A 20,050-nucleotide genomic window follows, 5' to 3' on the forward strand; every position below is an offset into this window, starting at 1 on the left:
ATTAACTATCCCCTTAAGAAAGTTTGTCAACTCAGTATGAATTCATTTCTCATTTAGGGCAGTGGATCGCATGAGTGGTCATCTAGGAAAGGCACCTTTGCAGGTGAGCTTACCTGATCTAATTTAAAGCTGGCTAAGGTAAGATTTTTTTTTTTTCTCCAAACTGTAAACGTAAAATATTTATCAGGAAGGATTTTCTTCGTGGTGCTCATTCAGGGATCAGCAGGGACCATGTGTACAGGAGCTTTCCAGACAGACACTGTGGTACCCAATGAGCAAATGGCCCGAGATCTGCAGTGCTAGTGAATGATTAAAACATTAAACAGTATAAAGGGGAAAAAACAAAAAAGCATCTCGTCAGAATTTTACTACTTGTGGACTAAAACAAAGGACACATTCCCACGAGAACAGAAATAAATTTTAATTCATTGAAAAGTGCAGCAGTGAACAGGGTCCTTTGAAGGGCACTTTCTAAGTCAATGAGTGAGATGACACAGAGCCAGGGCAGAATCGCTTCTCGGAACAGATGATGCGACCACAGGAATTCACAACACTCAGTGGGACCTAAGTGGTGATGAAACTAAAGATCCAGATATTCCCACCTAGTTCCACTGGTAGATCAGTTTAAATACCCTCTGCTTGCTCTTAGTAAGGATCCTGGGACAATATATCTTCTTTTGTTAAAACTATTCCTTACACACTTAAACTTAAGAACGGTTCTCACAGATTAAGGTATAATCTTCCATGGCTATCATGACTATTTTGTACAAAAACCCTAGTATAGTCAATTAAAATGTATTTTGCAACAGCACCATTGGTCAAATTCAAAGATGCTCAAAGGCATTCCCTACTTTGTAATTGTAGGAAATGTAACTATTTGAGAGAGCTTTTGACAGGAGATCTTAATAAGGCAAAAATCTCTATTCATCCCCAAGGCCTCTGTTCATTCCTAATGGTTACAATTTTTCTATTCTGAAGGGCACCAACAGATAGGGACTCTGTCTCAAAAGGGAGAATAATCAAAATTCTAATCAGTACACAAGAGAAAAACAAGGCATGCCTCCTGCAGCAGTGGGGTCCTTGTACATATCATTCTGAGAAATTCAGTGCATTTTGTGGGCTGCTAGTCTATAAACTGAGGCCTCTTTATGAAAGATGAGTTTAGCCTAGATCCAGAATGAAACCAGTCCAAGAGAAAAAGTCAAATTAGGGCTCATTCAAAAATTAGAGGTACAAAAAGAGGGCTTCACTGCATCCCGCACCCAAACAGAAGCCAGCTGCAGGTAAGCAGTGTGACTGGAATCTGCTGGCAGCTCATCTGTGTCACTCTTATGACTCGACTCCATCTCTTTTCAGGAGCTAGCATAAAACAACAATATGACATCACAGTACGAGACCTGGTAAGAGTTTTTCTTTTTATTCAGGAACAGCTATGGTCAACTTTCATTAATGTGGAAGCTGACTGATTACTGTTAAGAATCAAAGTGTAGAAATAACGCCGATCCCCATATTCAACACTGCAGTTTGCTTTTAGTTACAAAATTGTTAGAATGTCTTTTCCTAAAACGTTCACAGCAGAGGTATTCATTTCACTTGCCCATTTGACCTCTAAATACCACCACAGTTACTGGGACTGTGAGGTAAAGGAATAAACCCAATGGCTATTAACCCAACGTGGCAATTTGGAATTCTGAAGAAAAGTGACCTGTGGCCATGTCTTACAAAGTGCTTAAAGCTCAACCTGGGACCTTAAATAAAGCTAAAATCGCTATTGCCTGAGTTGAACAGGTTATAAAGCGCAGTTCTTCCTCCTCTCCTACAGTTAGCCTTCTTGTGAAGAAAACAGTGGAAAATGGCCTTGGTCTTTGAGCCCAGAAACAAAAATGCAGTTCTATGCAGGAAACCTCAAGAAGATCTGGTTTTGACAGAGGAGTAGTGAATGAGGCCCCAATCACACAAGAAACTCAGGAAGAAGTTATCTTAAAGGGAAGAAGGTAAGTAGCTGGTACTTCGCATCAACTCTAAGAAATTTTTTACCTTTTAACGAGTGAAAAGAACGTTTGCAAAATGGAGAGAAAGTCTGCCAGCTTCACCCGTGGGACTGAAACCCAGGGTCCCTGCTGGGCAGGCACTTAGTCTAGCCCAGTTTACAGCCCTTCCACCTGTCACCCCGAGAGCCCTACCTACAGAAGGCCCTCAGAAAACAACCTTCACCAACCCCTGAAGTTCTCTGCTGAAGTACTTCACCCACTTTAGTCCAGGAGAGACACTCCCTAGCTACCCCTGGTGCTAACTGACACTCCACGTGGTTAGCAGCCACCGCAAAGCAGAGGTCCGTCACTTTCAGTAACTACCTGGAATCAGCCTTTACCAAAAGCTTCCCACTGTCCTGCTTCATTGCAGCACCAGCCCAGAATTCCTAAAAAAATGAACAGAGCTTGGTTGATGTGTTTTGAATTTCTGACCTTATCACATTGTGATGGATATTATGAAGTGTATTTCTACTCAAAATGATGGTACTTAGTTCTGCTCTGGTGGTTAGTCTTCAAGCCATATGATATCTGTATTTTTGATAGTGAAGTGCTCAATCTGGAATGTGATGCAAGTCCTTTGAATTCAGGTCAAGCTGTTTACCAAAAACATCCCCCCACCCCCACCCCAAGCATTGCTATGTATCTGAATGGGTTTACAGATTCAGACTTTGACCACATGGGGAATATAATCAGGAACTGTGGCCCCAGGACAGAAAGGGTTTGGTGAGAACAAAGACCCCGGGAGTATTGTCATCAGCTGAATGAAGGGACCAGGGACAGCCACTCCTGAGACACGGGCAGAGTTCACAGTTTAACACATTGCACAAGGACGTCAGCTGATTGGGTTGCTTTTTTGAACAGGACTTGAAGCCAGCCCAGGAACCCTTCCAGGTGTGGTCTTGAGGACTAGCTACAGACACCTACTACAATCACTTCATCAGAAAGAGGCGTGCGGGGATCCAACCGCCGAGGTGCTACAGAAGATGTTTTGAAAACCTTCGAGTCCTGACACTGCCATGATGGTTGAACATGAGACGAGGGTCAAACCTGTATCTGGGGACAGTGGCAAAAAAAAGGTATCGCATTAACTATCATTAGCCCTTGAGTATTCAGTCAGAATATACACTGGAAAAGGATGGCAGGAAGGGATGCAGCAGGAACAATTAAATCACCAGAAGGGAATCTAGTACAAAGCACAGTACGTAGTAAGTAAGAGCATTTCCGTCACAAGGCAGCGAGCACAAAGTAACACAGTAAAAGTGAGAGGAGAACAAACAGAAGGTGTTGCGAGGAGGCAACGTCTCAGCCTTTTGGTGGGGGGAGCGATGCCTAGAGTATGGAGCGGCCTAGGCCTTGCTGGGAGCCCCGCCAGCACTGTTAAAGCCCTGCCATCTTTCACATCTGGACACACAGCCTGGGAGGTGAGTGCATCTCCGACAAGAGCTTGAACCTGGCTCATGAATTGAGGGGAGTCACCGACCTCTCTGGCCACCAGTGAAACAGAGGGGCAATTCACATAAAGTGTCTGGCACATGAAATCACTTCACCACTTGAAAGGAAGTTCGAGTCAATGCCCAATAGTGGCTGGAGGTGAGACCTGGCAGACACAAAGAACACACACTGGCTGCAGCTTTCACGTCTGCAGTCTGGAAATAACACTGTCTTTTAGTTTTAGTTTTATCTGTCGACTAACTCTTGGCATTATTTTAGAGCAGGGGTCGGCCAACTTTTTTTTAAAGGGGCCCAGTGATAAATATTTTAGGGTTTGTGGGCCACAGTCTCTGTCCCAACCACTCAACTTTGCTGCTCAAGTGCAAGAGCAGCCCCAGGCAACACGGAAGTGAACGTGTATGTTGCGCCCTGACAGGTAGTGGCGGGAGTGGGCCCCCATTCTAGAAGGGTCTATAGGCCTAAACGTTTGGTAGGAGAGAATAAGCTATGGCTAAGGCATTTAAAAGAAAATAAGGTAGAGTTTAAACAGCTCAGGCTAACATGAGTAAAGCCAGCCTCTGACCAGCTTCCAGAATGTGAGCAACACAGCTATAGTTTAAAGAACAAAGCTTGCCCGGAAGTCAGAGCTTCTGTGTCAGTTCCTAACAGGTTGACCCATGCGCCAATTCCAATGCCAAGCTCTATTTCCTCATTGGAAACGTACCTGTTTGGGCTCTAAGGGCCGCATGAGAACTCTAAGGTGGAGTCCTCCTAACACTGAAGGGGGCCGCGGCATCTGCCCTGCTCTGGCCCAACATCACCGTCCACGATGTCCAAGTCTCATGACCTTCCATGCAAGATTTAGAGGTTGGCCTGAAGTTCCAAGAGGCAGCCAGAGACCTGCTTTAGACATCTAACTTTTTCAGTTTCATAAAACATTCTGAGCAAAGCGGCTGCTGCAAAATCAGCACGTGCCGACTAGAGGTCTTGAGCTTTTTACCTTACAGAAAAAGCTTCCTAGTTCAAGGAACTGGCACCAAGGGAGGGTCCATTTCACTAACTTGGAGGAAAGATCAAAGCTGGGTGGTTAGGATGCTTGATCACTGACTAATTATGCATTATCAGGATCATCCCCTGTAAAAGTTAGCTTAAGTGATAAATAAAATGATGATAAACTAAGTAACAATACAAAGACAACATTCAAGTTGCTGGCCTCCGTGTCTTTTTGGCTTGTATACACTACGTGAAAGCAACAGTGCTCCCTTTGATAAATAGCCTACAACCCAGTTTCTCTACTCGTTCACCATATATTCTCTAATTCGGACTGAAGATACACCACCTCACACAAAGGTGGCTAAGTAATCAACTTACTACTTTCCATCAGCTTAGGACATCGTTCTTCCTCTCCTAAAATCAGTATAAGAACTGAAAGCAAAAAATGACAGGCTTCGTGCCATAGGCTGCTCAAGTGCGTGGGGTGCTGAGACCCATGTTACAGGGGAAAGGTTACTGTTGTAAGAGGAAGGAGAGTGGGAGGAACAAGGCTGACTTGGGAGGTGAGTTAAACATCTTTCCTACCTTCATCTACTTCTATTTCTATTTCATTTTGTGTATTTATTAGAGTTACTGGCAAGTACTCACATTTCTATAACTGGGGTTTCTGAGAAATGAAATGAAGGCATATGCTCTCAGAAGTGCTAGGGAGCAGAGTAACTCTTGGTCAGCTTACTCTAAAGAAGCCCCAGGTGTCACCAGTGAATCGAGTGGCACCACAGGAAGGGGGGGAGCAGGGCTGCCCTCCAGCTAAGGCACCAGCTGGCAGGGGAGAGCAGGAGTTTCCAGCAGCTCACACTTTCCCAGCCCAACAGGCTGCAGCACTAAGACACAGTACCCCCTTGAGAAGCAGAACAGAGCTCAGCTCAGAGCGAGGAAGACCGAAGAGGTAGCCCTGGCCTTCAAGAACAGCAGGAATGCTGGAGACAGCTGGGCAGTCACTGAAGACGACACTTACCCGGGGTCGAAAACCCCTGGAGTGCGGCAGGTCGGCCCAGAACAGGACTGTAACATCATCAGCCGGTAGTTCATCTTTCCCAAAAGCTCGGGGTCTATACTCTTGGCAATGTTGCTGATTTGGTGTGGGTCTGCAGTCAGGTTGTAGACTTCTACGAACACCTACAGGAGAGGAGGGAGGGGAGCAAGGGTTACGCCTGAAGAAATACTCCTCCTTTGAGTTATTGCTAAATGGGAAGGGAGGAAGCAGATAAAACCCAGGGCCAGGAGAATTATCATCCGGTCTCAAGACTCTCAAGGAGCCCAAGGGTATACAGCAGACAATGGAGCATCTGTTCTGGGGGTTAAATTGCTTCAGGTCTGTGGCCCAGGCTGGAAAGGGGACCCAGTGTCCCTGTGCCTTCAGGCAGAGTCAGGAGGGGAGAAGGGAAGAAACTTACATGACCTTCCGTAATTAACGGAAGGCAGGACCTTCTCATGACAAGGGCTCAGAAACTAGACTTGGCCGTCACCCCGTAACCTTATTACTGACATTTGAAGTCTTATTTTTACCTCAACTGAGAATAGATATGAAAGTACCCTAACCTGTGTTATAAAAACGTTGAGTTCTCCTATTTTAAAAACCGGTTTTGGAGGTACAACTCCAACTGAGGAAGAAGATAGTACTTCTAACATTAGACACGGCTAATACCACCATGCTTCCCCCAGTCTGTACCTTGTTCTCCAAGCCGGAGTCAAGGATAGGCTAAGAAGATGTAGATAAATTCTGGCCGTCAGGGCTCTAAGTGGCTTCCCTCAGACCATCAGTAACAAAGGGGAAGGACCCGCGGCTGAGGGAAGCCCTCCTTTGTTGTCCCAAGTGCATACAAGCTACAAACAGTGAGCGAGTCAACTTCTGAGAAACGCGATGAGCACTGGCTCCACGTGGCAGAAAGCGGGTTGCCAGATGGGGTGGGCGGGCGCTCGCCGATAAACAGTAGGAAATCCGAGGGCTGGGGTCCCTGTGATCCTGCAGATAATCCACTGATCTGGGCTGGCTAAAAGCCACCTTCCTCCAAGGCTGCCACCTCTGACCTCCACTGCTCATGTACTGCACCAGCACTGGACTCTGCGGTGGTAGGGGCAGAGGGTCTGAACAAGCTGGTGGCCAGTAAGCTTTCTAGGAAAGGCCCCAACTCCGTTCCTCTGCACAGAAATTGAGGTGTCTTACTCTCACCCCAAACTATCAGGGAAGCAAACAGACCAGGCGTGCAGCATTCCAAAAAAGTCAACTGTGTGCATTTAAAGTGTCTGCGGGCAGTGCTGGGAGTGGTAGAAACCACCGAGAAAGGTCAGAGAAGTCTGGCCTCGTGGAATTCCGGTTCCTTAACTGAGGGGAACCTAAGTGGAAGTATAGGTAGGAAGCACATCTTCCCGGGGAGCATCCTGGGAATTGCTCTCCAGCCACCACAGCCCTGGCCCCAGACACAAGGGGTGGAGGAGGCAGCAGGCCCTCTTACCTCCTGGTCATCGAACTCACAATACTGTAGATTCCACAGTTCTGACATGGTCCTCACGCAGGCATAGGTGTTGTTGTACGCATCTTCGCATACGCAGTCTGGGAAACATTGCTGGAGGGACATTAAAAAAGTTAAACGAAGATCATTCTTCTATAGGAACAAACACAACTTGCTTACAGGGGCAACCAGGTTGGCTCCAGACAGATATACGACTGGACAGAAGTGAGGAAACCTTCCACATAGAAGTAACTGAAGTTAGACGTGAGGCTCTGTCTCCTGCTGATGGCTAATTCAATGAAGGAACACGGGGTGTGGTGGCTCTGGTTGTAGACTGTTGCCATCCCTGCCTGCTCATCTCCTGACCAGAGCTAGTCGTGATGAGCACCTCTAAAACGTGTGTGGTGGTAAAGAGAAGAAATCAATACTCAGATGAATCACGACTAAGTTATACTAGGATCTGTCATCCTAAAGGATGGGAGAAAGAGGCTAAAATGAGCTTTGTGGAATCATTTCCAATTACTTACGAGTGTTCTTATCAGCAAATAGGACAACATATTTCATCATGTCTTTACTACATCGGAACACTTTGGTGTTAGGGTTCTCTCTGAAGCTGACTCCTATTTCCCATTCTCTAAAGAGAGGCTAATGTCACTGTTGCCACTTCTAGGACCAGCCTGGCTGCCACCAGTGAAAGACACAAGCGGTGGCACAATTACAGGCTGGAGCCCCGTCTCTACTGGAGGCCACTGATAACATCCCCATTAAAAAATGGTACCACGACTAGGACGGGGAGGGAAACAGAAAGGGGTACTGACGAGGTTAGGAGACGGGCAGATATGTGCCCCTGTTACGAAGACTGGAAGATTTTGAAGTGCACATTCTAACAACAGGCTGGCAATATCATTTTCAGGATTATCGAGTTTACCTCTGTCCATCTCCTAATCTATAATCAAGTGACAAAGTCAAGTGGCAGGAACAGGATTCAGATTAAGGGTTTCAGCACCTGGCCCATCTAAGCCCTGCTGTGCTGTCAGTGAGGAGGCTGGTAAGCCCACTCCGGTGTTACTCACAGACACTCCAGGACTCAGGGAAGGACACGTTGGGTCCGTGACGTTACGGCCTTCTCCTTGATATTCCACCAGGACGTCTGATCGCCAAGTCAGGTTACTGGCTCCTGTCTAGGAAGAAGACCAAAAGTGGTTTCTGTGAGGTGCACAGACTGGTAAGGATCAGGATCACAAAGTTATTCACTCCACTGCTAAAGGGGAATTGGGAGTCAAAACAAAATTGGACTGTTCGTTCAGTAACTACAGGGAATGACTAAAAGGGAGGCACATGATGGCTACCGAGGGTCGTGTTTGGTTTCTATAGACCCCTCACAAGTGAGCTCAAACGCTTTGAGCATTTGCCAGTTACTTCCCAAGACTCCTTCCATAAAGCAGGTCAGGAATGGGGAGCAACCAAGCAGCTAAGTGAGACTCAAAGTCACAGTGCAAGGTGCTCCAAGTTCAGATCAGAATAAACGGTAGTCTGTAAACTCTGTAAAAGCTGTTCTAAGCGCCTGCTGAGAAGTTAAACAGGACTGGTGTGCTCGGGACTGTAGCAGGTTCAGAGTACTTCTTGATGATCAGAATGAAGGTATCACACAAATATGAACACATTTAATTTTCACCGCACGTTAGTGGAGCAGGAGAAGGGAACTGGCAGCATTTGAAACGGGCAAGTTTAAGACAGGCACACAATAGTGAAAGGGGGAAGGACCTGGGAGTAAGAGGACGTTTGGGATCAAAAGAACAACACGAGCACAGGATGGAAGCAGAATGCCTGGTGGGTTCCCCATCTCCAGCCTTCAGACCAAGGGGCAGTGCCAAGGCAGGGTGGAGAGGCAGGCAGGTAACCATCCAGGAAAAGGCCCTGACAGCAGGCTGCTCGCTGGTTCTATAAAGAACAGCAGGTGACAGGAAGCAACGGGAGGTTTTTGAGCAGGGAAGTAATGTAATTAAGGCTGTGCTTTTGAAAAATCAGCCCAGCAGCAGAATCTAGAGATGGGGTGAAGACATGGAGGTAGGGAGGCCAGGTGGGAGGAGCTCTTAAAATGGTCTACACCCGAAGTCTGGTCTGCGGTCTACCAGCAACACCTGGGGGCTTGTCAGAAATGCACAATCTCAGGCCCTACTTCAGCCTTCATGGGCCACAGTCTGCATTTTAATGACCCTGTAGTGACTCACATGCACAGTAAAATTTGAGAAGCACTGCTCTAAAACAGCAGCACTCAAAGCGGGGCCCCTCCCCAGCAGCATCAGCGGGGGAACTTGTTATAACAACCCCCACTGCTGGTGGGGGGGAGCGATCCGCATTGTAACGAGCCCCCCAGGCACTGCTGAGGGACGCTAGTTTGAGAACCACTGCTCCAGGACTGGAGTGGGCCTGCTTAACTTGGGGCCCACAGCGGGGGGACGGGTGATCACCCGCACAAGACCGTGGAATGCCACAGCTGCCTGATAAAGGAGAGTCAGAGAGGAATGTTATTTCCGAACCACTGCTCTATCATGAAACCCAAACAATCCTGAGCAGATGAAGGTCTCAGAAACCCTAAGTCCTGGGAGACCTCCGAAGCCACCAACTCCCGTCTATGTTCCCACTCTGCCAACTCCGAGCCCTGGAAGTGGGGAGTCAGGGCAAGAGCTTATCTGTCAGACTTGAGTCAACCTCAAAACCCCACACTTGAACATCAAAGTACGCAGAGGAGACGAGCATCTGGGAAGTCTAGGGCAGCGGTCTCCAACGTGGCTGCATATTAAAATCACCATATTAAAATCATTTGGGGCGCTCTGAAAATCCCAGGGGGCCAGGTCACCTCGCATGCCAATTAATCAGACTCCCTGGGGCTGTATTTTAGTTTCCCAGGTGATACGAATGTGCAGCCAAGTTTGAGACTAACGGCTGGAAGGGATCATTACATTTTTCCTGCCAAAGGCCAGACAGTGTTTAGGGTCTGCGGCTGCAGTCTCTGTTGCAGCTTACTCAGTTCCGCCCGCTGTTGTAGAAGGAACGCAGGCCCAGACATACAGGGATGAGCATGGCTGTGCTGTGACACAACGATGTACAAACGCTGAGCCTGGGCTAGATCTGGCCACAGGGGTTTCCGCCCCCTGCTCTACAGCAGCGCTATACAACGGCACTTTCTGACTGAACTGTTCTCTAACTGCGCCGCTCAACACAATGGCTTCGGAGTACTTGCTACGTGGCTAGTGCTACTGAGGATCTCAGTTTTTCACTTTGTTCTGGTTCATTTAAATAGCCACACGTGGCTAGTGGCCGCTGTATCAGGGCAGACTAGAGGCAAGACAGTCAGGAAATGCTCTGCAACCCTGATACATCAGAAGTTTCACTAGACCAACCTCCAAAACAAAACAGAACTAAGGAAAAGAGCCGACTCCTAAGTGTCATTTACAAAACCGTGCAGAAAAATTAACTATAAATAGCACAGTGATTTTACTCCTACAGTGAAGTTTTTCCCCCTAATTAGAATTAAGGCACACAGTGTAAGATATATATGGAGAGAGTTAAATGATGTAAATTTCCCTCTATCGGATCTATAGATATCAGTGTAATTCTAGCCAAAAGCCCAAGATGAATTTTTAGGCAATCTGAAAAGCTGTTTTAAAACTCTACATGGTGGGAGGGAAATAGCTCAGTGGTAGAGAGCATGCTTAGTGGGTATGAGGTCTTGGGTTCAATTCCCAGTACTTCCAGTTAAAAAAAAAAGAAAGAAAAGAAAAGAAAAATGAAGTTTATACAAAAGAGAGGTGGCAGGATGTCTGTAAGAACAATGAGAGAGGTGTGCCCATGCAAAAAATTATGCAGTTTTATAACAAGATAGATCTGTGGAACAAAAAAGACAAGTATTTATACAGGAAAAAAAAAAAAAGAAATTGGATTCCTGACCCCCCATGCAAGAAAACCAATTCTAGACACATCAAGCACTTCAATGTAAGAGGCAGAACTATAAAACTTTTAGAATAATGTTTGGGAGAATTGTTTTCTGACCTCAGGATTCAGAAGCATTTGTATAAATAAGATACAAAGAACGCTAACCTATTTATACATTCAGTTCCTGTGTTTCCTCAATGTAGGGAAAAGACAAGTCATAAACAGGAAGATGATGGGCAAAAAGAGGCATTTCACAAGGGAAGAAACACAAAAGGTGTAAGTGAAAGATGATTCGCTGATCAAAAACTCAATTTTTAAAAATGGGCAGGGGGCGCGTATAGCACAGTGGTAGAGTGCGTGCTTATTATTATTAGCACACAAGGTTGTGGGTTCAATCCCCAGTAGCTCCATTAAAATAAGTAAACCTAATTTACTCCCCCTAAAAGAAGATATTTCAAGAAATCATACTTACAATAATTAAAACTTAAAAAAAGGCAAAGGATCTGAACAGACATTTCTCCCAAGAAGATATACAAATGTCCAAGAAACACATGACAAGATGTTCAGCATGGTTAGTCATTAGAGAAAAAGCAAATCAAAACCATAATGAGTACCAGTCACACCTACTAAGATACAATAAAAAGACAGATAACAAGTGTTGGCAAGGATGTGCAGAAGCTGGAACCTTCTCTTGCACTGCTGGTGGGAACACGTAACATGGTGTGGTCACTTTAGAAACATACGGGCAATTCCTTAAAAGGTTAAACAGTCTTCACATGACCCAGCAATTCTAGTCCTAGGTATAGACTCAAGAGAATGGAAGACAAAAATTTATACACAAATGTTCACAGTAGCATTATTCATAATAGTCAAAAAGGGGAAACTCAAATGCCTATCAACTGATGAATGGATAAATAAATGTGACATATCCATATACTGGAATATTATTCAGTAATAAACAGGAATGAAGTACTGATATATGTTACAGTGGGGATGCCCCTTGAAAACATGCTCAGTGTTTTCAGCCAGTCACAACAGGCCATATACTGTATGATTCTACTTATAGAGAATGTCCACAATAGACACATCTACAGAGACGGAAAGTAGATTAGTGCCTGCCTGGCGCCGGGAGGGGGAGTACTGGGGGAGTGACTGCTAATGTATTTGGGGGTTTCTTTTTGGGGTGATGAAAATGTTCTGAAATTAGATTATGGTGTAGTTGGTTTTACAACTCTGAATACATCAACAACTAGTGATCTCTAAACTTTAAATTAGTGAATTGTACAGTACGTGAATTAAGCTGTTAAAAAATGATTCATCTCATTAATAAAGAAATGCACAGTAGGACCAAATATAATTTTGGTCTTTTTCACCTGCTAGATTAACAAAAATTAAGTTGTCTGACAGTCTCACATAGAGCAAAGGGAATTCTCATACATCGCTGGTGGGAATGGAAACTGATGACAGTTTGGTACAGTAACGTGGTACCATCTGTAGGAATGAATATGCGAGGTTGCTGTAACCTTGGTGCGTGCATACATGCCCACTAGGAAACATGGATAGTAATGCTACGGCAGCACTGTTCCTAAGACAAGCCAGAACACCACAAATGTCCACTGACTGACAAGAAAACAGATAATTAAGGAGTGATGCGCTCATTCTTACAATGGAATATTCGGTATCTGTGAACAAACCGGATCAATTTGGAAATAATGCTGAGTTGAAAAAAGTTGATTACAACCAGTAGGATGTCATTTTCAGAGTGCAAAACAAGATAGGATCTCCCCACCTCAAGACAGGTATGCTGTTTAGGGGTATGTACATGATAATTACTAAAAAATAAAAGCCAGAGAATAACAACTAGGAAATTCAGAAAAGTGATCACTCCTACGGGGCAGGGATGGGATGGGATGGGATGGGCAGAGAGCATACAGGAAAATGCACCAGAATGGGGAATATTTCAGTTCTTACATGGAATGACAGGCTCGTGGGTATTTCTTGTGTTCCATGACTTATGTGAGTTACATGTATTCTCCTGTATGAATCATTATCACCTAATAACAAACTGACAGATTCAGACAAATCAAAGAGGAAGAGTTACCTATAATGAGTAATAAATGGCTAGAACATTCTAGCATTGATCCTTGCAAACTTCTCTATGCTTTAACATGTTTACACGCATTTTTAACAGGGAAGAGACGCTGTTTTAAAACCTCCTTCTCGCCCTACAGTATGTGGGTAAGCATCTTCCCAAGTCCGTGCACACAAATCTACATCAGTGTTGGTTCAATCGTCTACTGTTTAATTGTGCCACAATCTAACCAGTTCCCTACTGGGTATTTAGGTTTTCAGTTTTCTTGTATTAATACATCATGGACAGTTTTGACACTTAGCTCTGTGCAGTGCCAGGCCCAGTAGGTACTCAAGTATTTCCTGAATGAATTTTGTTCTCTTAAAACGCATTCTCAGGTGGAACTGCTTGACATGTGTATTCTGAAGTGATGTGTCTTGTTAAGTTCGCCTACTGACAGCTTATACTGATTACAATTCAATGAACCGGCTGAGAGGCTTTCATTTTCTCAGACTTCTGTAAATACGCAGTATTAATCTTTTTAATCTTCCCTGTTCTACAGGCAATAAAGGCCTCCTTCAGTTAAGCCTTTTTTTTTTTTTAAAGAGTGAAAGATTTATTCAGGGAGATACACACTCTGTAGACAGAGTGCGGGCTGTCTCAGAAGGCAAGAGGCAACCAGTTAAGCCTTTCTTTGATCAGCACTGAAGCAATCTTTCTGCATCGACGTTGGCCATTTCTAATTCCTCTGGGAGTTGAGTAGCCACTTCTTTTACCCCTTTTTATACCAGGATATTAATCTGTGCTAAGAACTCATCTACCAGGACTAATTACCCTTTTTGATACATGCTGCAAATATTTTCCCAACTGGTCACTAGTCTTAATTTTGTTTATGATGGAGCTTTTGGGGGGAAGAAGGGAAAAAGAGAGGATATAGAACTCTGCTTTTATGTGTCTGGTCTTTTTTTTTTTCTTCTTTTTTTAAGAAATTCCTTCCCACTACAGATTAGAGAAAAGTTCTATTTTCTGTTCCCCAAATTTAGTAGTTTTTAGATTTAAGCCTACATTTATACAACCTGAATTTATTTCAGTCTTGGCTCAGGCCTGCTTGAGGGCTTTCTACTCACCAAAATGGGCAATAAAGACATCCCATCCATCTGTGTTCTATTCAGGCTATAGCCAGCGATGTCCAAAATAGTAGGACCCAAGTCAATGTTGGCAACGAGCATCTAGGAGAAAGAGGAAGAGACAATCAGATGATCTAGAACACAGTTGTCCCATTTCCCTTTTCTGTTTCTACTGGAGCTCTCTTCCCCCCAACTCACCCATGAGGCAGACAGCACAGTTACCTTTTGCACAGCCCAGATTTACTATTGCATATATTCAAGTATAACTATAACAATTTTAAATACAAAACAAAGCCTTATAAAGCTTATAATACATGTCCCCAGGAAGTTACGTTTATTCCACCCATACTGTTATTGATTGAAACATTTTTCAAAATTCCTTTAGGACTGTCTTGAGTCTGTCATGAATGATGAGAAAAATGTTGGGCTATTTTATACAAAATATTTTCCAACTTGATTATTTTTATCAGTTCAATAAAAATTTGACTTCAAATTGACTCCTGACATTTTTGAAAGGCTCAAAGGTTGAATCCTTGTCACCAAAGAGGATATCAGTTCTTTTTACAATTTCTTAAAGTGACAACACTGCTAAAAAAATGTTTGCAGTAGGCTTTGAAGACTTCAGAAAACTTGTTCCAACAATGCATCATAAGCTCCCTTAAAGAGCACAAAACTTAGATGTTAAACATACATTCTAGAAACTGAAGACACTGCCATGTGTTTACACCTCGCCTTATCTCCTTCGTCTACTGGACTTTTCCCTCTGCATACAATATGTCTAAACTAGCATGGTCCAATGGAGATAGAATGAGAGTCATATGTAATTTAAAATTGTCTAGTGACCACATGAGAATGAAAAAAAAAACAGGTGAAATTCATTGCAAATGTTTTATTTAACCCAATATATCAAAAATATTTTGACATATAAGCAATACAAAAAAATGGATGATATTTTATTTTTAAAATTTTTGAACCAAGTGTTTGAGATCTAGTACTTCATACTTGTAACATCTCAATCTGGACTATCCTGTATGTTTTGGCTCAATGATCACACAAACTTTTGCAGCAGAGGGTATAGGTCTAGAAGGTCTAGTCATAAGGCTAGAAAAAGCCTTGGAGTGATGGAGACAATCCACTAGGGAAATGAAGGGAAACTAGAGTCTCCCCAGCACCTATTCTGGGCCAGTGCTTAACTCTTATCCTCATTTAATCCTCCTCCCCACAATCCGAGGAGGCGCTATTTTCCCCGTTTTACAGATGAGCAAATGGAAGAGAAGTAACTGAAACCAAGTCAGCAGCTTGTAATGGGAAAAGCTGTCATTTACTGAAAAGAAACAAGTCTTCAAAAGTGTTGGGAAAACTCAGATCATCTCAGAAGAAGCCAAACCGGGATTAAAAACAAAAACTACTAAGCCTGCTATTTTTAATTTCAAAACAAAACCAAAAGTACAGACAAGAAAGGCAAGAAAACATCTTCAGAGCACTGTTCATCAGCAGCTACCAACCTCCTGGGAGCCAGGAGGGCTCCTGGGGGACAGCGTGATATACATCTCCTGGCTCTGAACCCATGAGCATAACTGCAGCTGTCGGAAAGTACCCTTCCGTAGCAGGCAACTCACAGGAAGAGCAGCCCGTGTGCCACTGAGGATAAACACAGACACACACACACACCCTGCCTCTGGGGATACACAAGACCTTCCGTCAGGGGTGTTTTCCCAGTTCCAAGTCCCCCAGGAAGACTGAGAAGCTTGGAATCAGATAAAGGCCACAAGAAACCCCAAAGTGTGGCTGACAGATCTCCAGTGATGTCCAGAACACGAATGGAGTGAAGCCAGTCCCACGGGTATTATTAACATGTCCAAGGCACCAAAATAATAAAACCTACAGAGAGAACGGTGAATTGCCAGTCTCAGCAGAACTGCCTCCAGAGCCGCCAGCTGTGGGTGGGAGGCTCCCTCTAGTGGCAGTTTGCTCTGTGGGGTGAAAGGTCTGTGAGATCCAGGACAAGGAAGAGTCACTAAGCTTCGGCACAAGTACCATAAACATCACCCCAGGACTCTTTCTTCCCAGATATCTACAGTGATCACATCTTCCCTAAAAATGATGGGCAAATTCTCTTCTTATTAGGGTTTTTTTGGAATAAAAAGGAGCATCTCAAAATTAGCATACAATGTCAGGAGATGGGAGACTTGGCATACTTAGACACCAAGAATGAGTGAAAAATTCAAGAGGGAATTATACCTATCTCTGGTTTTCATGCAGCCAAGAATTAGAATGGATACTGTGGGACCAGCACCATAATGACTTCTAGGAATATTAGCATTTCAAGTTCCGAAAATGGCACTGCTTTTACCCCTAAATATACACTTAAAGATCCAGAAAAGGCTTTGGAATGTCATGCCTTGAACCTGCTTACCTTTTAGCTCTGGAAGGACAGTGCTGCAGAATTACCCAGAAGAATAAGGGCTCCCAGGAGGATACACCAGGTTTTCAAACAGACATTTAAGCCCTGATGTTAAAGAATTCATGTAGGGCTTTCAAAGAAAAGCTTCAAAGCACACCAGAGAGCATCCCAAATCCACTCAGTGAAAAGCAGTGAAAGCAGAGAACTCCACACATCTTGGGCTGCTTCATCTGGACCTGCCCCTCACCCCCAGCTTCCCTAACAAGGAGGAAACCAGGGCATCGCCTAGTTACAACTGAGAATGTGCACTTAGTATCCTCCCAATTCACATGGGGAAACCAGTCTTAAAGCCAATAGGCGGTCTTCCTGACTCCCAGTTCATTTCCATTTCCCTCCCCCAGATCATGCTGTCATTTCCCCTTTCCTACTAACCTTTTCATTTCTTAAAACCCCTTAGAAGAACTTCTACCACCAAATCTAAAGTTAGATTAATTTCTAGCCAGAGAAGAAAACCTCAACAGCCAATGTCTGGCACCCACGCATACCACCTGCCCCTGCTTCTCCCCAACAGCCAATACAAAGCTGAACCCACTGGTCACACGTCCCCCGTTTTGGCTATCAGGCCGCTGCCAGCTCAGCCCATTATGCCCACTCACGCCATGTGGCACTCCCCACAGAACAAGTGCATGGAGACAACTATGCTGCCGGCGCGTGCTGACCACCCCCCACCCAACACTGTGTTAGATGGAAGCTGGGCACTTCATACTTCTCCAATGACATTGGTCAGCACAGCAGTGTCCAAAAACATGGATTCTAAGGGGGCAGTATAGCTCATGGTAGAGTGTGTGCTTAGCATGCATGAGGTCCTGGGTTTAATCCCCAGTACCTCCTTTAAAATAAATAATAAATAAACCTAATTACCTCCCCCTAAAACAAAATAAAAAACTAATAAAACAAAGTATTAAACAAATGGATTCTGAGAACACAGTTAATTTTCCGACCTGGTTGTGCCACTTACTGTGTGACCAGGTAATATCCAGTCAACCAGTGTGGATATTCTAAGTTTGGATAATACTGCTCATCTGGGGACTCCTAGAGTCAACAAGACACTCAGATGGCTTGTGTGAGGCCAGCCGGGAACCTGGGCAAGGCACTCAGTCCACGTGGGGGTGGCCTGTAGTGACATCCTAGAGGGGAGCCCTAAACTGAAACCCTGAAGGGCAATGAACTTAGCCAGGGCAAAGGGGCATGACGTGGGCATGCAGACAGGAGCGGCCAGCCGTACACAGGCAGGGAGGGGAGAGAGAGGTTCATGTAGCAAGTGAGAGCAGCTCAGTACAACTGCCACCTTCTGTCCCTTGAACAAGCCGCGCTCATTCTCCTGCCTGTGCCTTCACAGTAACTGCTGCTCAGCATGCCCGCCCGCTGGTCTCTGCGTGACTCCCTCCACACCCAGGTCTCTGCCCCAGTGCTTCAGAGCTGACAACTGTAGCTCAGCCATCCCGCTCTCCTTGACACAGGGAGTTTAGAACTGAGCCTCCCTGACTGCTCCTGCTGTTGTCTCCAAGGCTGCTGGTGTACTGTGCTTGCACAGGAAGATGAATACTGTTGTCTGAGCTACAGTGCAATGGTTGCGTGTATGGACTCTGGTTATTCTTAGCTACACTATCTTGGGCCATTGTACTTCTATACCTCAGTTTCCTCCATCTGTAAAATAGGGATAAGCATCTTTAAATCTAATAAGGCTGTGCAGGTTACATGAGTCGATACAGGGTATACACTTGGATTAGCACCTGTCACAGCCTAAGCATTCAATGAATGTTAGTATTGTTGAAGTGGCTTCCTAGGAACTGGGTTCACTTAGATGGCTTACAGAAGGTGAAATTTCCGATTTTAACATTTAAATGGAACTGTTAACACAGGGAAAAAAAAGAAAGGGCTTGTTCCCTGGGCAGCTGCTGACACTTCACTCTGTCCCCAGCGGTCCCGCACTTGCTGGATGTGGCCCCAGCAGCCCTGCTCCTGCGCTCTCCTCAACTGGCTCCCAGCACCAAGATCAAGAAAATGTTAAGAGTTAATGATCTTTCAAACGCACCTCCCTGCTTTGAAATGAGAGGCCTATTTAAAAGGTACTGAATTTGTAGTGGGAAGTGACTGGTTTGAGGAATGTGGGTCTTAAGAGAAAAAAAACTCAAAAGGCAATTATGAAAGCCATTTTAAGTTCCCGGAAGAATTTTAACAGAATTCCATTAAGAGCACTGTGAACAGAAATGGGTAAATGGCAGACATTTAAACGAAGTAAACATTAAACTCCAAAGTGAATTAAAGTACTGAGTATACCCAGAAAGTCTGGCCCATTTTGCAATGATAGCTTAAATGATCCATTTGCTTGCTTGCTTTTGTCTCACTGAGCTGGGACTGAAACTGGTATCAGGGAAGAGACAAAACATAACTGGTAGAGGCCTATCAAATCTTATCTCCCAAGCATCAGACCAAAGTGTCTTGGATCAAGGTACTCACGATCTCTAAGAACAAAGTGCCTCAGTATTAGGTACCAAGTCTGAGACCAAATGGAAATGACAACAGAAGAACGTGGTACTTTATAGCAGCTCTGGAGAGACAATCAGTAAACCAGAAAGATATTAATAAGGAAGAGACCCACAGAGAGGGGAACCAAATTCTCAGATGACACGCCTCCTGTGGCCTCATACTCAAAGGGAGGTCAGACCAACAGCTGACATCACCTGGTAACACCTGTGAGCAGGTCGAAATGCAGAATCAGAATCTGAATTTTTAACAAGGTCCCCGGGGATGTGCACACACAGCAAAGCCTGAAGAGCGCTGCTCTACAGGGTTGTGGGCCTCAACCCAGGCTGCCTCTCAGAATCACTTGTCAACTTAAGAAAAAAAGGAAGAGGGAGGGCTCCTATTCCAGTCCAGGTTGAGTCAACCAGAACCCTTCTGAATGTCGAGCCTTTCAGTTTCAGAAGGTGGTTCTGATGAGCATCCTGGTGGACAGCCACCACTCAAGGACCAAGTAAAAATCTACTCTCAAAAGACAAGCAAAAGATATTTATGCCGATATGCATATTTGAGGGAAAATACAGTTAATGGTGGGTGGCCAGGAGTTTACTGGTATTATGAGAAGTAAAATAAGTCAGACAAAGACAAATACTGTATGTTATCACCTGTATGTGGAATCTAAAATATAAAACCTGTTAGTGATTATCTCAGAAAAGAAACAGACTCCCAGATATAGAAAACAAACTACTGGATACCAGTGGGGGGAGGAAGGAAGGAGGGAGAAGCAACATAAGGGTGGGGATTAAAAGGTACGAACTGTTACTTATAAAATAAGCTACAAGGATGTACTGTACAACACGAAACATAGCCAGTATTTTCAAATAACTATAATTAAAAATTGTGAATCACTGTATTGTATGCCTGTAACTTATATAATACTGTACATTAACTATACTTCAATAAAAAATAAAAAATAAAGAATAAAAAAAAAAGAGTAAAGAAAGAATCACTATTTGCAA

At 44.4% G+C, this 20,050-nt stretch overlaps 1 protein-coding gene across 1 annotated transcript in view; it reads right to left on the bottom strand.

Moving 5' to 3' along the window:
- Positions 1-400: 400 nt before the first annotated feature.
- GNS (glucosamine (N-acetyl)-6-sulfatase) overlaps positions 401-20,050 on the bottom strand; it is a 43,376-nt gene continuing 23,726 nt past the window's right edge. Inside the window, exons 10-14 of the mRNA XM_006205818.4 lie at positions 14,105-14,206; positions 8,044-8,151; positions 6,974-7,084; positions 5,476-5,636; positions 401-3,086 (exon numbers count right to left, since the gene is read on the bottom strand). Coding sequence (XP_006205880.2) covers positions 3,008-3,086; positions 5,476-5,636; positions 6,974-7,084; positions 8,044-8,151; positions 14,105-14,206 — 561 coding nt within the window. The 3' untranslated portion in view covers positions 401-3,007. The remainder of the gene's footprint in view (positions 3,087-5,475; positions 5,637-6,973; positions 7,085-8,043; positions 8,152-14,104; positions 14,207-20,050) is intronic.

This window comes from Vicugna pacos, chromosome 12 (genome assembly GCF_048564905.1).
Source record: "Vicugna pacos chromosome 12, VicPac4, whole genome shotgun sequence".
Taxonomy (NCBI): Eukaryota; Metazoa; Chordata; class Mammalia; order Artiodactyla; family Camelidae; genus Vicugna; species Vicugna pacos.